Below are 19376 nucleotides of genomic sequence, written 5' to 3'. Positions count from 1 at the left end.
CCTGCCCGCTTCCCTCTCCCCACTGGTAACCACTGGTTTTCTTTTTATCTTTGAGTCTGGTCGCTTTTATTACATTCACTAGTTTGTTGCAGTTTTTCAGATTCCACTGAAAGAACCATATAACGTGATACCAAGCAGTGTTTGCCCTTCTCTGCCTGACTTGGCATAATGCCGCCCAAGTCCAGCCCCCCTGCTGCAAGTGCCAGAATGCCCTTCTCTTTTTACGGCTGAATGGTTTTCCACTGTACACATCTACCAGACCTCTCATACCCATGCATCTGGTGACGGGTGCTGAGGGTGCTTCCGCAGCCTGGCGATAGGACACTGGGCTGCTATGAACGCTGCGGTGTCTCCAGCACTACTTTAAAATCAGCAGAAGACAGAAAAATTATGGTCCTGACCCTCCTGGTGATGAGAACTATAGACCTCAAACATCTCATGCAGTTGAGAAAACAGAAAAAAGCAGAGACAATGAAAGCAGCCGTGAGTCCTTAAGTCTTAAACAGGAAGAGGCTGAGCCCTGGCTGGTGAAGTTCAACTGTGAGGAAGAACCCAGATAAGCAACATGGATATAAAACACTAGCGACAAGGCTCAAGGACATCTCTCCGGGGATCCCACCCCACCGAGGTTCTCCGGGAACTCGTGCCTCTGACAGACCACAGCTTGGACTGGCACATGTGTCCCTGGTTCCAGGAGTGGGGAGCGGCTGGGAGCAGTGGGGAGCCAGGGTTACCTTGGAATCGCCGTTGTGGAGGTCGGAGGGCAGGAAGCGGTAGGGGAGGTGGCTTTTGATGAGGCGGGGAGATGTCAACTCCTGTGGCAGGCAGAGAGGGGAGGCGGTCAGAGGAGGACAGGCAGACTTTCTGACCAGCCCAGGCCCAATGGGGCCTCGGACGAGTCAGGACCAGCACCCCTGCCCCAGAAACGTCTCCCTGAGATACAACCCCCAGCCCTGCCCAGGCTGGACCCTGGGGGGCAGACATGAGCCAGACACAGGTACCAACAGCCTGAGTCTAGGTGTACCAGCAGGGGTCTGCTCAGAGGACACAAGGGTGGGCTGCAGACTGGAGTGGCCAAGAGCGGCCGCAGGACGGGCCATGAAGGGCCACGGAGGAAACAGAAGCACAGGGAGGGGGGCTGCTGGGCTCTGCAGTGGTCTCAGCGCAGGGTTCCCCGCTGCTCCTGGCCACCCCTGGCCCCTCCATCGGCCAGCGCTCCGCCCCCAGGCCCTGACTCAGGGGTCCCTGCCGACAGGCCCTAGCCTGTCCATGTTGCTCCTGTCCGGAGGGGCCACCGTTCGACCACTAGGACCCTTGGTTTTCCTGTCCTGTGGGCTCTAAGTGCTGCAAGGGCTCTGACGTCACAGGGTCAGCTCAGTTCTGGGTGGGACCCCAAGGCCAGGAGCAGGGCAGCAGCAGCAGGCGCCCACCCAGCTCCACAGGGGGGCTTGGCCAGCGGCAATGCAAACACTGACCTCTCAGAGCTTCAGAATGCCCATCTCACAGGAGAATGGACAGGGAGGGACTACGCGGGAAGTGAGGCCTGAACTGAGAGGTGGCGGAGGGGAGAGTGGGGAGAGTGCAGAGAAAAAACCCAGGTAACATGAGCGGTGGGCCGGACGGGACTCGGGGATGTTTGTTTCACTCTTGGTACCAAGTATTTATGATGCAAACACATCCTACACAGTCCCCACAACAGGCAGGATGAACCACAGGAGGAGGCCCCTCACCCCACCTTCCCCCCTACTCCCGGCAGCTGCCGCCTTTCCTCCTCGAAGTCACCCCCTGTCACCCTCTGGTTCGGTTCCAGGGTCACCGTCACCAGCTCAGGCTGGCAGTCTCTCCCTGCCGGCCACCTGGGACCCCAGGAGCTCGCTGTTTTCCTTCTAACCAAAGGGGCCAGGAACCCCTCGGGAGCAACCACAGGAAGGCCCCCAAGGGGCTCACGTAGGCTGTGACGCCTGCCCCGAGCCCACCTTGATGATGTCCAGGCCTGGTTGCGGGTACTCCAGGACCGGGAGCTGCTCGTCGATGTTCATCAAGCCGATCTCATCAGGGTCGGCCCCCTGGCTCACCAAGTAGACCACTTCCTGCAGCAAGCTGGTGCCTGGAGGGAGAGAAGCTGGTGAGGGGGTGCCTGGAAGGAAGCCCAAGGGCCAGCCCTACTCTCAGGGGAGCACCGACCACCCCAGGAAAGGGCTGAAGGGTTGCAGGTTTTGTGGGGAGGTCTTGGCAGTGTCCTGAGTCAAATGGAAGAAGACTGGCCACCTCGATGCCACCTCTCGGGGTGACTGTGGCTGAGCCGGCCTTTCTGAGCTCCTGTCTTGCCAGCACCGAATGCAGACAGGAGATTTCTCGAGGCCGCCATGAGGGGTGAACAGGACGTGCGGTGCCTGCCTCCCCCAGGGACCCGAGGACTGTGATGAGCACATGATATCAGTCCTGGGCTTCCAGAACCTGAATTTCCATTTACCCAGGAGTGATAAGGGTCCAGGGGAATGACTGGCCAGTCAATTATTTACAATGAAAACCACATCTGCTGGTATCTACTAAAGCAAAACACGTGTCTGACCTGTAACGAGACATGTACCAGGACAACACCGAGAGACATGGACCGGAACAGCCCCACAGTTACTCAGAGGAGCAAAAGGCGGAAGCAGTGACAGATCTCCTCTTCTTGGGCTCCAAAATCACCACGGATGGTGACTGCAGCCAAGAAATCAGAAGACATGTGCTTCTTGGTCGGGAAACCACGCCAAACCTAGACAGCGTGCTGGAAAAGCAGAGACGTTGCTCTCCAACAAAGGCCCTGTGGTTGAGGCTGTGGTCTTCCCGGTGGTCACCTAGGTTATGAGAGATGGACTGCAGAGAAGGCAGAGCGCTGAAGAACTGATGCCTTCAAACTGTGGTGCTGGAGAAGACTCTTGAGAGTCCCTTGGACAGCAAGGAGATCCAACCAGTTAATCTTAAGGGACATCAACCCTGAATACTCATTGGAAGGACTGATGCTGAAGTTGAAACTCCAGTATTTTGGCCATCTGATGCTGAACAGCTGGTTCACTGGAAAAGTCCCTGACGCTGGGAAAGATTGAGGGCAGAAGGAGAAGAGGGCATCAGGGGATGAGATGGCATCACCGATGCAATGGACATGGACTTGGGCAAACCCTGGGAGATGGTGACGGACAGAGAGGCCTGGCGTGCTGCAGTCCATGGGATCGCAAAAAGTCAGACACGACTGGGCAACTGAGGAACAGCAGCAGCCAGGACCACGCTGAGAGACACAGACCAGGACAGCCCTGCAGCGCTCCTCAGAGGAGCAAGCCTTGGGAACAGCGGAAGCGTCAGTGAGCAGCGGGATGAATGAATCAGCCCCGAGACTCGGACGACGGGAGCCACAAAGGGCGGCAGCACCCGGCAGGGCCGGGTCCAGACACGACACTGAGCACAGTGAGCGAGACGCCAAAGGAGTCTGCCCCGTGGCTGTGGCCGCCCTCCAGCCTGAGACGTGGGGACCACCACCCCATTTAGAGGTGAGGTTCCTGAGGCCTAATGGCCCAAGGTCACAGCGCCAGTGTGTGGCTCCCATCCGCCTATTCCTCCTGCCGAGGCCCAACCACCCAGCAGCTCAAGACAGCTGCACTTGGGTGGGGCAGGCGGGGAGAGTGGGGGTGGGAACTGGGGGGTTACCCTTAGAAATCAGACCGTGAGCAGTTTCCTCCCAAGGAGGTCTTCAGGCTTCCCTGGTGGTTCAATGGTAAAGGATCTGCCTGCAGTGCAGGAGATGTGAGTTTGATTGCTGGGTTGGGAATATTCCCTGGAGGAGGAAATGGCAACCCACTCCAGTATTCGTGCCTGGGAAATCTCATGGACAGAGGAGCCTGGCAGGCTACAGGCCACGACTGAGCGGCCAAACCACCACCACCAAGGAGTTCTTCAGGATCTACATTTAGTGCTCCCCCCCCACCCCAGGAACCCCCACAGGCATGACCCAGACGGCCATTCCTGCACATTAGTATGTCTAACATCAACACAGCAATTTCACAGGCTCCATGAGTGCCTCCATTAAGGAGCTGCGCCGGAAGGCCAGCCTCGTTAGAGCCCACAGGAAGCTCTCTGCAGCCTGTCCCTCACAGCCCCCTCTCCAGGGCAGCCCTGTAAGTCCATTTCCTGGTGGGGCACCACTTGGCCCTCCAGCTCAGGAGGGCACACCATGCCCCTGCCGGGCACCAGGGAGGACGGGGAGTGGGGGACCCGGGATCAGCTCGGGCAACAGCCCCTGGTGTCCCCAGGCCAGCCGGATATGAACAAACCACACGGAAAAGAGCGACCGGGGATGATGACTCTACCAGGCAGTCACCACCAGGGTCCAGACAAAGCCCCTCAACCGAAGTCCAAATGCAGGCCCTGCAGGCAGCCCGGCTCTGCAAGCTCTCCACCTGGTGCCTCCCCTGCCCACTGGCACCTCCAAGTCCCGCCACTGAGGTGTCCCCCCTGCCCAGCCCATCCACCCACTCTCCTGGCTACCGTGGCCAGGAAGCCTGGGCCTGGGCCCTGCCTGCTGTTCTCACGTCCAGGGACGCCGTCCTGCTCAGCCTGTGGCCTCCTCTCCCCGGCTCTGGCCCTCTGTGCTGCAGCCAGCCTTCTCCACCACCCACTGCACCCAGCACCCAGGGCCCAGGCCTGCTACGGGCTGCCCTTCTGCCTAGTCACCTTGGACTTGCGCTTTGGACCACCACTCAGAGGCCTCCCTGGACCCTCCAAGTCTCCCTAGCCCCGTGGACACCGGGCACCCTGGGCTTCCTGTCCAGCTGCACGCAGCACTCTGGGCACCGCTGGGGAGCTGACGGAGGGGCAGCTCACGTGGGCAGGGAGCAAGGCCGTGTCGTGTTACTGGTTTCTACAGCAGCTGTAACCAATTACCACCAACTCAGCGGCCCAGAACAACCCAGGTATCGTTCTGGGGGGCCAGGAGGCCAGCACAGGTCTCACAGCACTAACACCAAGGTGGTTGGCAAGGGTGCGCCCTGTTCTGGGCTCCAGGGAGAAGCTAGACCCCTGCCTCCTGCCGCCCCAGGTCACATCCCCTAACACCTGCGGGCACCGCTCACCTGGACCGCTCACATCGGAAATACCTCAGCCTCCTTGCACCCCAAGCCAGGTCACCTTCCCGCGAAGATGGGCTGATGGGTGACACCGGGGCAAGGCCCGACACAGCCAAGGCAGGGTTGACAAGCACCCCCTGGGTGGATAAAGAAGCTCAGGGTTCAGGTTCCGGGCCAAGGTCACAGAGCTGGGGAGGGGAGAGCGACCCCTGGAGTGGTGGGAACCACAGCCCTACACCGACGGCCTCTCCAGCACCCCTGGGGGTGCACGGGGGGGGCCACAGCCAGCCACCCGGACGGGATGGGCAAAAGCAGGTGGGGGTGAAGCCGGGCCTCAGCCCCCTCCCCGCACCCCTCTGCGTCTGATCCCCCTGGGGAGAGGTGCCCAGGAGGCCAACCCGCCGCCCAGCAAATTCAAGGTGAGGTGGAGGAGAGCCAGGCTTTCAACCCAGGGATACACGGGACTGGCCAGGCGGGAGTAACATGAGCCACACGCTTTCCGGCAGCTCATTTTCAAGTCAACAGATGCGAGTCAATGGCTCACAGGCGTGCTTCTGCTGACGGCAGGGAAACTGCTCCCAGGCGGCTCTGAGGCAGCGGCAGTGACTCTGACCTGCGGAGAACACTGAGGGTTCAGGTGGAACTCCCTGGGGATGGCTGGCGCAGAGCCCGTCAAGATTCCCACCAGAACCCTTGGGGACAGGACGGACCAGCACGCCACGGTCGGAGTCAGTCGGAACTGGACCCCCAGGCGCCAGGATCCCGGGGCTGGGAAATTTTGGAATTCTGTTCTTTTCATTTTTATTCTTTACCAAAGATCACACGTGTACACCTGGTTTAAAAGTCAGGAGAGGATTTCCCTGGCGGTCCAGTGGTTAAGAACCCGCCTGCTGATGCAGGGGACGCAGGTTCGATTTCTGGTCCGGGAAGACTCCACAAGCCAAGGGGCAACTAAATCTGAGCCACCAGGAAGAGGAGCCCCCCATGCTCAACGCAACTAGAGAAAGCCCGCACGCAGCAAGGGCGATCAGCACAGTCAAAAATAAATTTAAAAAAGAGTCAAAAGACTGAGGTCAGAAATCTCACGCCCCTCCCCAACCCACTCCTGTGAACATAGCAAAGCCCTGCTGATTCTTCTCTTACCCTCCAGTTTCTGACGTGCTTACACTGTTATTTCACGTCTGTACGTTCTGATGGGTTACTGACTTCTGACTGAGCCGCCTTCCTTCCTGCAGGCTTCTCTCCCCCACACGGTCCTGGCACAATTCTCGGTCTAATCCAAAGTACAGCGTGTAGTGGTAGCGCTTCCTCGCTCATACGAGACTGTGTTTCCTTTGCTTGCTCGCTCACTGTTTTATGTGCCTATTAACAATTCCTTGCCCGACTCTAGATAATTATTCCTGGCAAACACTCCCCACACAGCCAAATGCAGGGGCTGCGCTCACACCCCATGAATCTCTGAGGGTTGTGCCCTGCCCCCCGGCGCCCCACGAATGTCTCCCCGTGTCTCCGTGGGGCTGGAGGGACCCAATCTTCTAGCCGTGTGCCCCTTGGTGTCCGCGTGCACGGCGGCAGAGCCCACCCTCTATGAGCTGGAGCCTGATGACAAGCGTCTGATTCTACCTCGCTCGGGACGGCTGGCTGAGCTGGGTATGGGATTCCAGGCGGGGGACCCTGAATGCACTGTTCCCATCTTCCAGCTGCCAGCGCTGTGCTGAGAAGTCTGAGGTCCTGGTTCCTCGTCCCTTGAATGTGGCCCATTCTTATCTCTGGAAGCTTTGCGATCTTGTCTGAAATTTCACAGTTAAGTGCTTTAGCCAGGTCTCTCATTCGTGGTGCCTGGAGGCACATTCAGGCACGAGGGGGCCTTTAACTCAAGCTCCAGTCTGGAAATCCTGACTTCCAGTATCTTTCTCCCGCTGTCTTATCCCTCTTTCTGGAACTCTGAGATCTTCTACTTTTCCTACCTCTTTGCTCCCACTTGTCATCAATTTGTAACAATTTCTGTTCCACTTTCCGGGACATTTGCTCTGCTTCACCATCCAAACCTCACAGCTGACTTTTTAAAATTTCAGCTACAATGTTTTTAATTCCAAGAGTTCTTTCAGGATCCTTACTTGCTCATTCCTGGTGTGACTGCCTTCTTCACCAAAAGCGTACCTGACTTCACTCTCTTACAGTGGGACAGAGTCAAGAGTGCCAGGGTGGTTCTTTTTTTAGGTTTTCTTCTGCTCTGCACATTGTGTTGGATTCTGCTGAGTGCCTTTTGCTGCTTTTTGTCTTCTTTTGGCAGGTCTCTGTCCTTCCTGTTGGAGATGCTAAGATCTGGAGACCTTGAGTCCACCGACAGGTGAGAACAAGCCCCAGGACACAGTTCTCTGCAGTGAACACGCCTACCGACCGCAGGGCCTCACATGTTTGAGTGCAGCCCAGCCCAGCACCCTCACGGCTATGACAGCAGATGCCCGCGTGGCAGCATTTCTAAGTCTTCACTTTGGGGTCAATTTCTCCAGAGGAGACGCCTCTGCTCTCTGCCCTGGGGGACCACAGGCATCCCAGAAGAGCCGAGCAGGAGGGCGAGGCTGTGGTCTTCACCTGATGTCCATTTCCGACGCAGCACTGTATCCCACCCTATTGCTGTGTGTGACAGTCCCAACTCCATGGCCTCTCTGGACCCACTTCCCCCAAAGAAACGTGTCTGTCTTTGCAACAGCCTCCTGCCTTCAAACTCCTCCAAGGGGCACAGCGTACGACTCCTGGGCCCTGCAGTGAAAGGGTCTATGTACCTGCTGCCCTCCCCTCTGCTGGCATTAGGTTCTCTAGCTGCTAAGTCAGCTAACACTGAGCTTCCGAAATCCACAGTCATCGCACTCCTCCTCCCAGGGGCTCGGACCTTCCTACTTCTGGTCATCACATAATGAGGTCTGAAGAGGACACAGGGACAAGCACCTGTGCTCAGTCCACCCCATGGGTGCTCTGCAGGCACCGGACACAAAGGTGCCACAGCTGGGGTCAGTCTAGCTCCCCCAGGAAAACAGAAAACCTCCTGGAACCCTCCTCCTCTATGGGAAGAAAGCATTAAGCCACTGGAGGAGGGGCAGCAAAACCTGCTGCTCCGCCCCAACCCCAGGTGCTGGTGAAGACCCACCGTGGCTGGAGACTGGGTGAAAGAAAAGAACTCTGGCCCTATGGGCAGGGCAGAAGCCCATCCGTGGGATCTGAAGACCCCAAATGCAGAAAGAGCAATGTGAGACTCTTTCCCGCATAAGACCCACCATCAAGGCAGAGTTGGCAGCCACTGGAGGGCATCACTGAGAAAGTTCCATCAAGACCAAGAAACCCAGAGCCTACCTAAGGCTGCAGCTGGACCAGGCAACGCCCTCAAAACCCTCCTCTTTCAGCCAGTAACAGAGCAACAAGTACCCTGAGGGAGAGGACAGGGTATGGGGAGAAACCCCTCTTAAGATTCAGACCAAATGCTGAAGGTAGGGCTGGGAAAGACTGCAGGCAAAAGGAGATGGGGGCAGCAGAAGATGAGATGGTTAGATGGCATCACTGACTCAATGGACATGAATCTGAGCAAACTCCGGGAGACAGTGGAGGAAGCCCCTTGTGCTAACCAGTAGGTCCAAACACAACCTAGCACCTGAACAACAGGACAGGAACACTGGGGAAAGAGCTTCAGCACCAGCCCCACCACGCGAAGCACAGCTGATGCTACGGGGTTAACACTCAAGCGACCAGAGAGATAACAGAACTCAGACACAGCCCAGCTCCTACCAGACGGACTCCGTGCCCACACTAATGGCCAAGAAGAGACAGGCTGGTTTCAAAGCGTCAATACAAACTGAGCGTCATCTCCTAGGCAGGCTGATAGGAAGTCTAGGGGTCCCCAAGGAAGAGGGCTCTGGAATTCTCAAGGAGGAAGAAAGGACAAACTTTTTCCTCTACATTCCTTAGGATTATACAGTGCCTGATGAACTATGGACGGAGGTTCGTGACATTGTACAGGAGACAAGGAGCAAGGCCATCCCCATGGAAAAGAAATGCAAAAAAAGCAAAATGGCTGTCTGGGGAGGCCTTACAAATAGCTGTGGAAAGGAGAGAAGCGAAAAGCAAAGGAGAAAAGGAAAGATATAAGCATCTGAATGCAGAGTTCCAAAGAATAGCAAGGAGAGATATGAAAGCCTTCCTTGGCGATCAATGCAAAGAAATAGAGGAAAACAACAGAATGGGAAAGACTAGAGATCTCTTCAAGAAAATTAGAGATATCAAGGGAACATTTCGTGCAAAGATGGGCTCGATAAAGGACAGAAATGGTATGGACCTAACAGAAGCAGAAGATATTAAGAAGAGGTGGCAAGAATACACAGAAGAACTGTACAAAAAAGATCTTCACAACTCAGATAATCACGATGGTGTGATCACTCACCTAGAGCCAGACATCCTGGAATGTGAAGTCAAGTGGGGCTTAGAAAGCATCACTATGAACAAAGCCAGTGGAGGTGATGGAATTCCAGTGGAGCTATTTCAAATCCTGAAAGATGATGCTGTGAAAGTGCTGCACTCAGTATGCCAGCAAATTTGGAAAACTCAGCAGTGGCCACAGGACTGGAAAAGGTCAGTTTTCATTCCAATCCCAAAGAAAGGAAATGCCAAAGAATGCTCAAACTACCGCACAATTGCACTCATCTCACACGCTAGTAAAGTAATGCTCAAAATTCTCCAAGCCAGGCTTCAGCAATAAGTAAACCATGAACTTCCAGATGTTCAAGCTGGTTTTAGAAAAGGCAGAGGAACCAGAGATCGATCAAATTGCCAACATCTGCTGGATCATTGAAAAAGCAAGAGATTTCCAGAAAAACATCTATTTCGGCTTTATTGACTATGCCAAAGCCTTTGACTGTGTGGATCACAATCAACTGTAGAAAATTCTGAAAGAGATGGGAATACCAGACCACCTGACCTGCCTCTTGAGAAACCTGTATGCAGGTCAGGAAGTAACAGTTAGAACTGGACATGGAACAACAGACTGGTTCCAAATAGGAAAAGGAGTATGTCAAGGCTGTATATTGTCACCTTGCTTATTTAAGTTATATGCAGAGTATATCATGAGAAATGCTGGGCTGGAAGAAGCACAAGCTGGAATCAAGACTGCTGGGAGAAATATCAATAACCTGAAATATGCAGATGATACCACCCTTATGGCAGAAAGTAAAGAAGAATTAAAGAGCCTCTTAATGAAAGTGAAAGAGGAGAGTGAAAACGTTGGCTTAAAGCTCAACATTCAGAAAACTAAGATCATGGCATCTGGTCCCATCACTTCATGGGAAATAGATGGGAAAACAGTGGAGACAGTGTCAGACTAATTTTTCTGGGCTCCAAAATCACTGCAGATAGTGATTGCATCCATGAAATTAAAAGACGCTTACTCCTTGGAAGGAAAGTTATGACCAACCTATTTAGCATATTAAAAAGCAAAGACATTACTTTGCCAACAAAGGTTCGTCTAGTCAAGGCTATGGTTTTTCCAGTAGTCACGTATGGATGTGAAAGTTGGACTGTGAAGAAAGCTGAGCTCTGAGGAATTGATGCTTTTGAACTGTGGTATTGGAGAAGACTCTTGAGAGTCCCTTGGACTGCAAGGAGATCCAACCAGTCCATTCTAAAGGAGATCAGTCCTGGGTGTTCTTTGGAAGGAATGATGCTAAAGCTGAAACTCCAGTACTTTGGCCACCTCATGCGAAGAGTTGACTCATTGGAAAAGACTCTGATGCTGGGAGGGATTGGGGGCAGGAGGAGAAGGGGACGACAGAGGATGAGATGGCTGGATGGCATCACTGACTCGATGGACGTGAGTCTGAGTGTACTCCAGGAGTTGGTGATGGACAGGGAGGCCCGGCGTGCTGCGATTCATGGGGTCGCAAAGAATTGGACAGGACTAAGTGACTGAACTGAACTGAACTGAACTGAATGTATCCTGCCTGAGCACAGTCTCTGGATTAAACCTTCTGGCTAATTCTGTTATCTTAAAATGTAAGTTAAGGAGTAGGTCTGGTGAGGTCTTTAGAACCTCCAGACATTCTTTGGATTCACTGGAGAGTGTATAACTCCACTGCTAACACTAGCAAGCGGGTACTCTTTCTGCCCCCTTCTGATGTCTATGTCAGAAGCTTTCTCTATCTTCTTTATACTTTAACAAAACATTATTACACAAAAGCTCTGAGCGATCAAGCCTCGTTTCTGGCCCCAGATTGAATTCTTCTCCTCCGGAGGCCAAGAATCCCGGCATCTTTTCAAGGTTCAGCAACAACCTTTCAAAACGATTCCAGTCTCTAATGCTGGCACAGCGTCCAGCATTCAATCAAAGAGTAGTAAAGAGTAGTGCACATCAAAAAAAAAAAAAAAAAAAAATCCCAGTCAGGAGATGAACAATCAACAGAATCAGACTCAGAGAATATTAAAGGATTCTGACTCAAATGTTGAAGGATTTCATGGAGAAGATGGACAACAAGCATAAACAGATGAATATTTCAGCAGAGAGATGGAAACCACAACGGAAATGCTAGAGAAAAAAATAAAAACACAATAATGGAAATACAGAATGCTTTCAGTGGGCCCATCAGTATACCTGATACAGTGGAAGGGTCAGTCAACCTGAAGACTGACCAACAGTAGTTACCCAAACTGAGACACAAAGAGAGAAACAGGGTGAAAAAATACAATGTCCAAGAGCTATAGGACAGTATCAAACCATCTAACACATATGTAATTGGCATCTGAAAAGAAGAAGAGAGAACGGGACACTAGAAATAGTTGCAGTGGTGATTGAGAATTCTTCCAAAATAAGGAAAGGCATCAAAGCACAGCACTGAGATGCTCAGGAACCCCAAGCAGAATAAGCATCCTCCTCCCCTAAAAAATATATATATCTGGACACCTAATATCCAAGCGCTGAAAACCAAAGACAAAGCGAACATTTCAAAGGCCACCACAAGGGGGAAAAAAGATCCATTCCAAAAGGAACAAAGAATTACAGCTGACTTTTCAGCAGAAGTGATGTGAGCCAGCAGACAACAGCATGGCACCTCTGAAGTCCTGAAAGGTGGGAGGGGGGAGGCACAGGAGGATGCTCAGTCCCACAGTGAACAGATGAGAGGCGTTCTGGAAACAGAGGTCCACATCAGGTAATCAGAGGGGAGGGAAAGGGAGAGGAAGGGAAGGGAAGGCAGGAGCACCCCAGACAGAGGCAGCCAGGCTGGAGGGAAGGGACAGCCAGGCGTGCTCACCGTGCTGGTGAGTAAGGGCAGGACAGCTGACCACCAGAGGACGGCTACGGGGTGGACTTCACCACTGCCCGACGGCCATGGCGGAGTCAGGGGAGAGATCGAACCCTCGAGGGCGTGCTCTGGCGTTCCTAAGAGGTCACTTTGGCTGCAGAGTGAAAGGTGAACCCAGGAGGCAGGCCACACAACAGTCCAGGTGAGAGAGGAAGGCTCCTGAGACTGCAGCAGGGCTGAGAGGGGTGGGCAGGTTTGAGTACTTCCTGGGGGGAGGAGCCACAGAAGCACAGTAAGGAGGTGCATGTGGGGGCAGGGGACGGCAGTCCTCACTGCCTTGGAGGAAGGAGAGGTAAGGAGCCCCATGAGACCCTGGAGCTCAGAGCTGGCTCGGGGCCTCCTCCTAATTCCACGAGTGTCAGCAGATGTTCGTCCCGGTGGCCCTGCTCCTGTCTTCCTCCAGAACCTTGTGGGTTCCTCTGGAGGCTTTCAATCCAGGTCTCATAGGGTGATGAGAAGACTGCTCCCCCAGCTAACCCTGGCTCTTGGGACCAGCCATCTCCTTCCTCAAAGCCAAGCCTTCTCGAGTATGGGTGAACAGCTGGAGTCAGCAAAGGGAAGGAAGAGGGAGGAGGCAAGGGAGAGGGAGGGGAAGGACAGAGGAAGGCGACAAGTCATCTGGAACCAAACCTCTGGGGACGTCTTCAGGGAGGCGGGTAAGCAGGTGCTAGCTGGGGAGCACTCATCACCCTGGAGCTGGAAGGCAGGGATGCTGACTCTGATCTTGGCACAAACGTGAGCTCAGGGTGGGTGGCGAGTTCCTCCCCAAAACTTCCTAGCCTGCTTCCGGATCTGGATTTGAGGCCAGTCTCCTCCCCAGGCTGGGGGAACATGATAACCATCCCTGGAAACCTGGGAGCATCCAGCCCAGAACCGAGGCCAGGTCACCGCTTTCCCTCTGTCCAGCTCTTCTGGGGCTGGCTCCTCCCCACCGTCCGCAAGTCAAACCTGCATCCTCGGGCGCTGACACCACCCTTGCCCCTCAGGGGGCCTGTTTCTATCCAAGGGAGGCAACAACGAAGAACATGAAGCTGCTCCGAGGCTCAAACACGATGGACAGGGAGGCCTCACCAACTCTCACAGCCAGGTCCCGCCACCTCCTCCATGCAGCCCCCCTGCAACCCTCCTCCTCAGAGCCCCTCTTCCTGGGCCCCTGACCTGACCCCGAGAATGAGCACCCTGGCCCGTCGGGCCGCTGTCAGCATTAGGAGCCTGGCTTTCCAGTGTCCAAGTGAGCTCCTTGAGGGCTGCGTTCACGACACTCCCTGCGCCCATCTCCCGGGCCTGGGGATGCTCTCAGCCAAAGATCATCCAGCCTGGGGCCTGTGGGCCTCCCCGCCCCAGGGGGGTCTTAATGCTTAAGACTTACATGAACCCATCAGGTCTAACCCTCTCATTTTTCAAGAGCAAACTGAAGTCACACAGCAATAGGGCTGGAGTTGGGCCAGGCTCTCCCGTCCCCCCGGGAGTGACTCACTGCCCCCTGCCCCCTACCAGTGACCAGAGAACGGGGGTGCACTTCAAGACGGGTGGGAGCCAAAGGAAAAAAAAACCAGGAGCGGGGATGCCCAGGTCGAGCCAAGGAGCACATTCCAGAGCCCACGTGATCTCCACGGCTTCGGGGACAGACGTCGCCCAGACAAGATCGGATTTAACACTGGACACCCTGGGCTTCCCTCATGGCTCAGTCAGTAAAGAAGCCACCTGCAATGCAGGAGACCCCGGTTCGATCCCTGGGTCAGGGAGATCCCCTGGAGAAGGAAATGGCAATCCGCTCCAGTATTCTTGCCTGGAGAATCCCATGGACAGAGGAGGAGCCTGGCAGGCTACAGTCCATGGGGTTCCAAGAGTCAGACATGACTTAGCGACTAAAGAGAAAGAGAGAGCCTGGGACCAGAGGCTGTAAGAAAGAAGGACCGTCAACACTGGACAGCAAGGAGAGTCCCCGGACACTGGAGGCACCACGGGCTCCCACCGTGGGGTTGCAGCGCGAACTGGCGCCATCCCGCAGGACCTCCGTGACGATGGCAACGGCTACAGCCCTGCTGTCCAGCGTGATGACCACTAGCCACGTGCGGCTCCTGAGCTCGTGGAGTGTGGCCAGTGCTACTGAGGAACTCAATCTCTATAATTTTATTTCAATTCCTTAAACTTCGATACCCCCCTGGGAACTAGAGGCTCCCGAATTAAGACAGCACAGTCCTAACCTGTCACCTGAGCTCCAATGTCAGAAACACAGAAAAGTTCTAGAAGTACTGGAGTGCTGTGGAGAAGAGCAGGGTCCGATTGTTACGGCCTCTCCCATCAGACGTTCCCCACCAGAGGAGGCAGGTGGACAGGGGCCTGGGGCCACCTGCAAGTTCACTATGACCCCCCCCCAAGGGGTCCCGTGGGTCCACACTGGAGCCGTCCGTCCCCTGGCAGACAGAGCACTCCCTGAAGACAGGCACCCAACGGGACTTTTCTCTGCATGCCCAGCCCCAAGGAAAGGTCTGGGCGCCACGGGTGCTCAGGGAGTGAAAGCTGGCATTGACGACACCCTGCCCTCTGCTTATGGCGCATCCGGTCCAGGCAGGAGCCCTGGCTCATCACCCCACTCATCCTCACAGCTGCCCAGCAAGGCGCCGAGGCGGCCTCTCCCACCCTCAAGGGCAGCACAGCTCAGACCAGTAGTCTCACCTGCCCAGGGCCAGCCAGCAGGTGAGTAGCACAGCTGCATTCAAACGCAGGCTCCAAAGCCAGGCTCTCAATGTCCAAGCCAGAGCCTCCTGCAGACCCACTCCTGGTGGGGAGGAGGAAACAGGGAGGCGGGGACGGGAAAGGAATGGAATCGTGAAGTGGGCCGATTGAAGTCCCCGTGGTCCAGGACTCAGAACTCTGACAAAACCCCTAAAACCCTGAAGCATCCTCAGACTTCCACCCCAGAGCAGGGGAGAGAAGGTGGGATCCTCCCTCCTCCTTGGGGCCTGAGTCCAGCTCCCTCCTCCAGAGGGGCAGGGGCGAAACTGGCTGTGGACCAGAGGACGGATTAGACCTGACTCCCTCAGCTGCTGTGTGACTCTGAGCAAGTTCCTGCCTTCTCTGAGCCTCTGGATTGACACGGCAGAGGGCCGGGCACACGGGATTCGCCAAGGGGCCACTTCACCACTTCATGGGCCCAGGCCAACTACACCTGGCCTGCGTTCAAAGTAACAGCCCCTTCAAGGGCCCAGGAGCAGAAGTCGCCTCTGTGACTGCGCGGTTCACCATGTGGATTTCACAGCAGGGGAATCGCCTGAGGGCAACTGCCCGGGGTGGGGTGGGGGACACGAGGGAACCCAGATCCTGCCCCCAGGCAGCTCCTCCTGCCACACCAGATGCCACTGAAGAGGACCTCCAGGGTGTGCCGTCTTTGGTTGAGTGAAAACTAGATTTGGGGGACTGATTCTTCGGGCCCCTCTGGGATCATTTTGAGTAATGAACTTTATAGGCAGTGGGGGCTGAGAGGACATGGGACCTCCAGAAGCACTGGTCTCAGCAAGGTCATCCTTCCCGAGAAAACGTCTCACTTTTCCTGTCACCACCCCACGACATGGACAAGCAGGGTAGACTGGGTGAAGGTTAAGAACCAGGAGGAAAGCAAAAAAGGAACAGCAGATACTGGTCTACACAAACCCGTGACACTCTGCTGCTTCATCCCGGGCCTGCCGTCAACTCAAACAAGCCTCGTCCCAGGCACTTGAGCCTGGGCGAGGCACTGCACCTCCCAAAGTTTCTGTGCCGGACTTCTGAAATGGAGACCACCTCTGGTCAGAGAGGTCCGCAGACAGCTTACTGCCATGAACACAGGCCTTTGTAAGTGACAAAGCACGGAGTATGGCAGGTCGTCAGCTGAGCGCTACTAATGTCCTTTCCCTCTGGCTCACACACAGTTCGAACAAGGGCATCTTCAGGCTGCCTGTGCACACGCTCAGTCGCTTCAGATGTGTCCAGCTCTCTGCGACCCCATAGACTGTAGCCCGCCAGGGTCCTCCATCCATGGGATTCTCCAGGGAAGAATACTGGAGTGGGTTGCCATTTCCTTCTCCAGGGCGGGTCTTCCCTACCCAGAGATCAAACCGGAGTTTCCTGCATTGGCAGGTGGATTCTTTGCCATTGAGTCACCAGGGAAGCCCTTAAAATGGGTTTGTGTTTTCAGTTGTGTCCGACTCTTTGCAACCCCATGGGCTGTAGCCCGGTGGCCTCCTCTGTCCATGGGATTCTCCAGGCAAGAATACTGGAGGGGGTTGCCATGCCTTTCTCCAGGGGATATTCCTGACCCACGGGTCAAATCCACATTTCTTACGTCTCCTGCATTGGCGGGCAGGTTTTGTTTTGTTTTTTTTTTTTACCACTAGCGCCATCTCAGGCTGCCCGGTCCGCAGGTAAAAGGCAAAAGGACCCAGCAGGGGGCAGATGGAGAAACAGTAAGGGCCTGGAAAGACCGTAAGGGGAAAAATAATTTTAAGCTTTGAAAAGGAGGCTCTTTCGGGCTGTGTGCAAAGGGACCCCACACCAGGATCTCTGGCCAAGCTGGGTTCTCTGTTTCCGAAGGGAAGAGCCAGTCTTTGCTCTCCTTCTGAGAGGAAACTCAGAAGGACATGTTTTTATCTTTGAAAGATGCAAGTTACAAACAAGATGTGAGGTTTGGTTATCCAGAAAACTTCCTTAAACTAACACCTCATTCCCATCAAGGTGCCCAGCCAGGTCCCTGCAGAATCCCAGCAGGCCCCCAACACTGGGCCCATCTAAAGCCTCCCCACAAGCTTCAGGGCCGTGCCTTTCAAGCAAGCTCTATGCCCGGGGCCTCCCCAGCCTGCCAGCGGCCGAGCTTCTCCGCCACCATCTCCTGCTCACGAAATGGAGGGGCATAACAGAGAACCACAACTGCCCATCTGCCACTCCGAAATCCTCAAGGGTGCCCACATTTTTCACAATTCAGAGGTAGGCAGACCCTGCCCTAAACAGACAGGAGGCCATTTTCAGCCTTCAGTGATCCCACATAACAGGAGGGAAGCGAAGTGCTCTCCCGCCCACACCCAGCTGGGGGTCTTCTATATATGAATGACATCCCTGGCTCTAAAATCTGACCAATTGTGAATCCCCACACTTCCTTTCCTTCTTCCCAAAGACAGCCCAGCAGTGCCTCCAGACTCCTCTCCACCCCTCCACTCACAAGCCCCTTTCTCAGCCTTCCTGGGAGGACCAGGCCTACCCCCTGGGCATCTGGGACCCTGTACAGTAAGGACAGCCAAGCCTACGGGCTCTCCCAGCAACCTGCCGGCCTGCTCCTCCGACCACACGACCTCAAGGCCACCACCCTGGACACCAGGCCAAAGACGCACTGCACAGTCTGGGTTCAGAGCAGCGAATCCCTCTCTCTTCAGGACAGCGGCAACAACGGAAACCCGCAGGAATGTTCAAACAGGAAAGTTGCCCCTTTTCCCTACAAACCTCGGAAGAGGCACTACATCAAAAATCTCTTACATCAGGTCCTGGGCACATGCACACCCCCCTGGCCTTAAATCTCAGCTCCTCCTGCTCAGCAGCTGTGTGACCTTGGGCGAGCAACCTCCCCTCTCTGAGCCTCAGTGCCCACCACAGAGTGGAAGTGGGAACGATCACCTGGACTTCACACAGTGGTCATGAAAGTCACATCTTAATGCTAGGAAATGTGACTGCCCTGGGTCCCGGAGGCCAAGATATACCAGGGTGAAGGAGGCGGCCCTGAATCAGGGGGGACGCATCGGACACGGCACTCTGGGCACGGGCCAGTCCCATCCCCCAGCCAGTGCCCACGCAGGAAATGGGGGAAGCACGCAGCCCTGACGCCCGTTTCACCCCCTCCCCAAGATCATCACCAATACAGCCCTGACGCCCCGTTTCACTCCCTCCCCAAGATCATCACCAGGACTTGGCGCTCATCAAAGGGCTGAACCGAACCCAAGAACAGAGAGGTTGAGTGATTGTCCAAGGTCACACAGCCAGCTGGACATCGGGAGGGGAGGCAGGGAAGGGTGGCGGGCCTGGGCCTGTCTGCCTGGCAGCTGCTGCCGCCAAACAAGGCTCCATCCCCACAGGACGCCACCTGGCCACGGACACCGGGGGCTCAACCTCCAAACACCTGCTTTTCCCCCAAACCCTCGCCGACCACCCCCACCCCGCCCTGTCGGGCTCCAGGCATCGCGCCCCCGCCCTCAGCCCCCCACCCCCAGTCGGCCCCCCGCCTCCCCGGGCGCGGGCCGCAGGGTCCACGCCGGCGTGCCGCAGAGCCAGCCGGGGCGGGGTCCGCGCAGGACTCACCGGACTTGGGGTAGGTGACGATCCACACGTCGCTGGGCCGCACCGGGAAGTTGGCGATCTCCTCCATCTTCCCGCGGCAAAAGGGCGGCAGCCGCACGCCGTGGAACTCGAAGTACTTGCTTTCGAACTCGCCCGGCGTACTGGGGGTCTCCGCCTCGCTCTCCGCCATGCCGCCGCCCGGCCCCGCAGCCCCGCAGCCCCGCAGCCCCGCCGCCGCCGCCGCCCCGCACCCTAGCCCGCCGCCCCGCAGCCGCCGCGCGGCGCTCCTCCGCAGGCGTGACGTCACGGCGCTCCTCCGCAGGCGTGACGTCACGGCGCCGCCCGTCCCGCGCCCCGCCCCAGCCGGCGCGGGAGGGCGGGGGCGCTCCGTGTCGTGACGTCACGACGCCGGCGTGGATGCGGGCACGACGTCAAGGCCCGAGCCCCGCCCCAGCCACCCCTCGCCCACCCTCCCTGAGGGCCGTCCAGGACCCCGCCCCCCGCCCTCCTCCTGGCCGGTAGTCCGCATCACCTTCATCACTCATGTGTTAACCAACCCAGGGATTCCAGCGATTCTGTCCTTCAGCAAAGCTTCAACACAAACTCAATAAACACTGCAACTAGCAATGACCCG

The 19376-nt window shown here is 56.0% G+C and overlaps 1 protein-coding gene across 2 annotated transcripts in view; it reads right to left on the bottom strand.

The window, feature by feature from the left end:
• SULT4A1 (sulfotransferase family 4A member 1) overlaps positions 1-19006 on the bottom strand; it is a 34808-nt gene extending 15802 nt beyond the window's left edge. The window contains exons 1-3 of one of the 2 annotated variants that reach the window (XM_025282723.2): positions 18764-19002; positions 1977-2107; positions 735-815 (exon numbers count right to left, since the gene is read on the bottom strand). In XM_025282723.2, coding sequence (XP_025138508.1) covers positions 735-815; positions 1977-2107; positions 18764-18932 — 381 coding nt within the window. In that variant the 5' untranslated portion in view covers positions 18933-19002. Of the gene's footprint in view, positions 1-734; positions 816-1976; positions 2108-18763 lie in introns of both variants that reach the window. The other variant, XR_003108578.2, reaches the window with a different exon arrangement.
• Positions 19007-19376: the final 370 nt, after the last annotated feature.

The sequence above is a fragment of the Bubalus bubalis genome, chromosome 4 (assembly GCF_019923935.1).
Source record: "Bubalus bubalis isolate 160015118507 breed Murrah chromosome 4, NDDB_SH_1, whole genome shotgun sequence".
NCBI classification, from domain to species: Eukaryota; Metazoa; Chordata; class Mammalia; order Artiodactyla; family Bovidae; genus Bubalus; species Bubalus bubalis.
The sequence above is the reverse complement of the archived record's forward strand: the minus strand, read 5'-3'. Positions and strand labels throughout refer to the sequence as shown.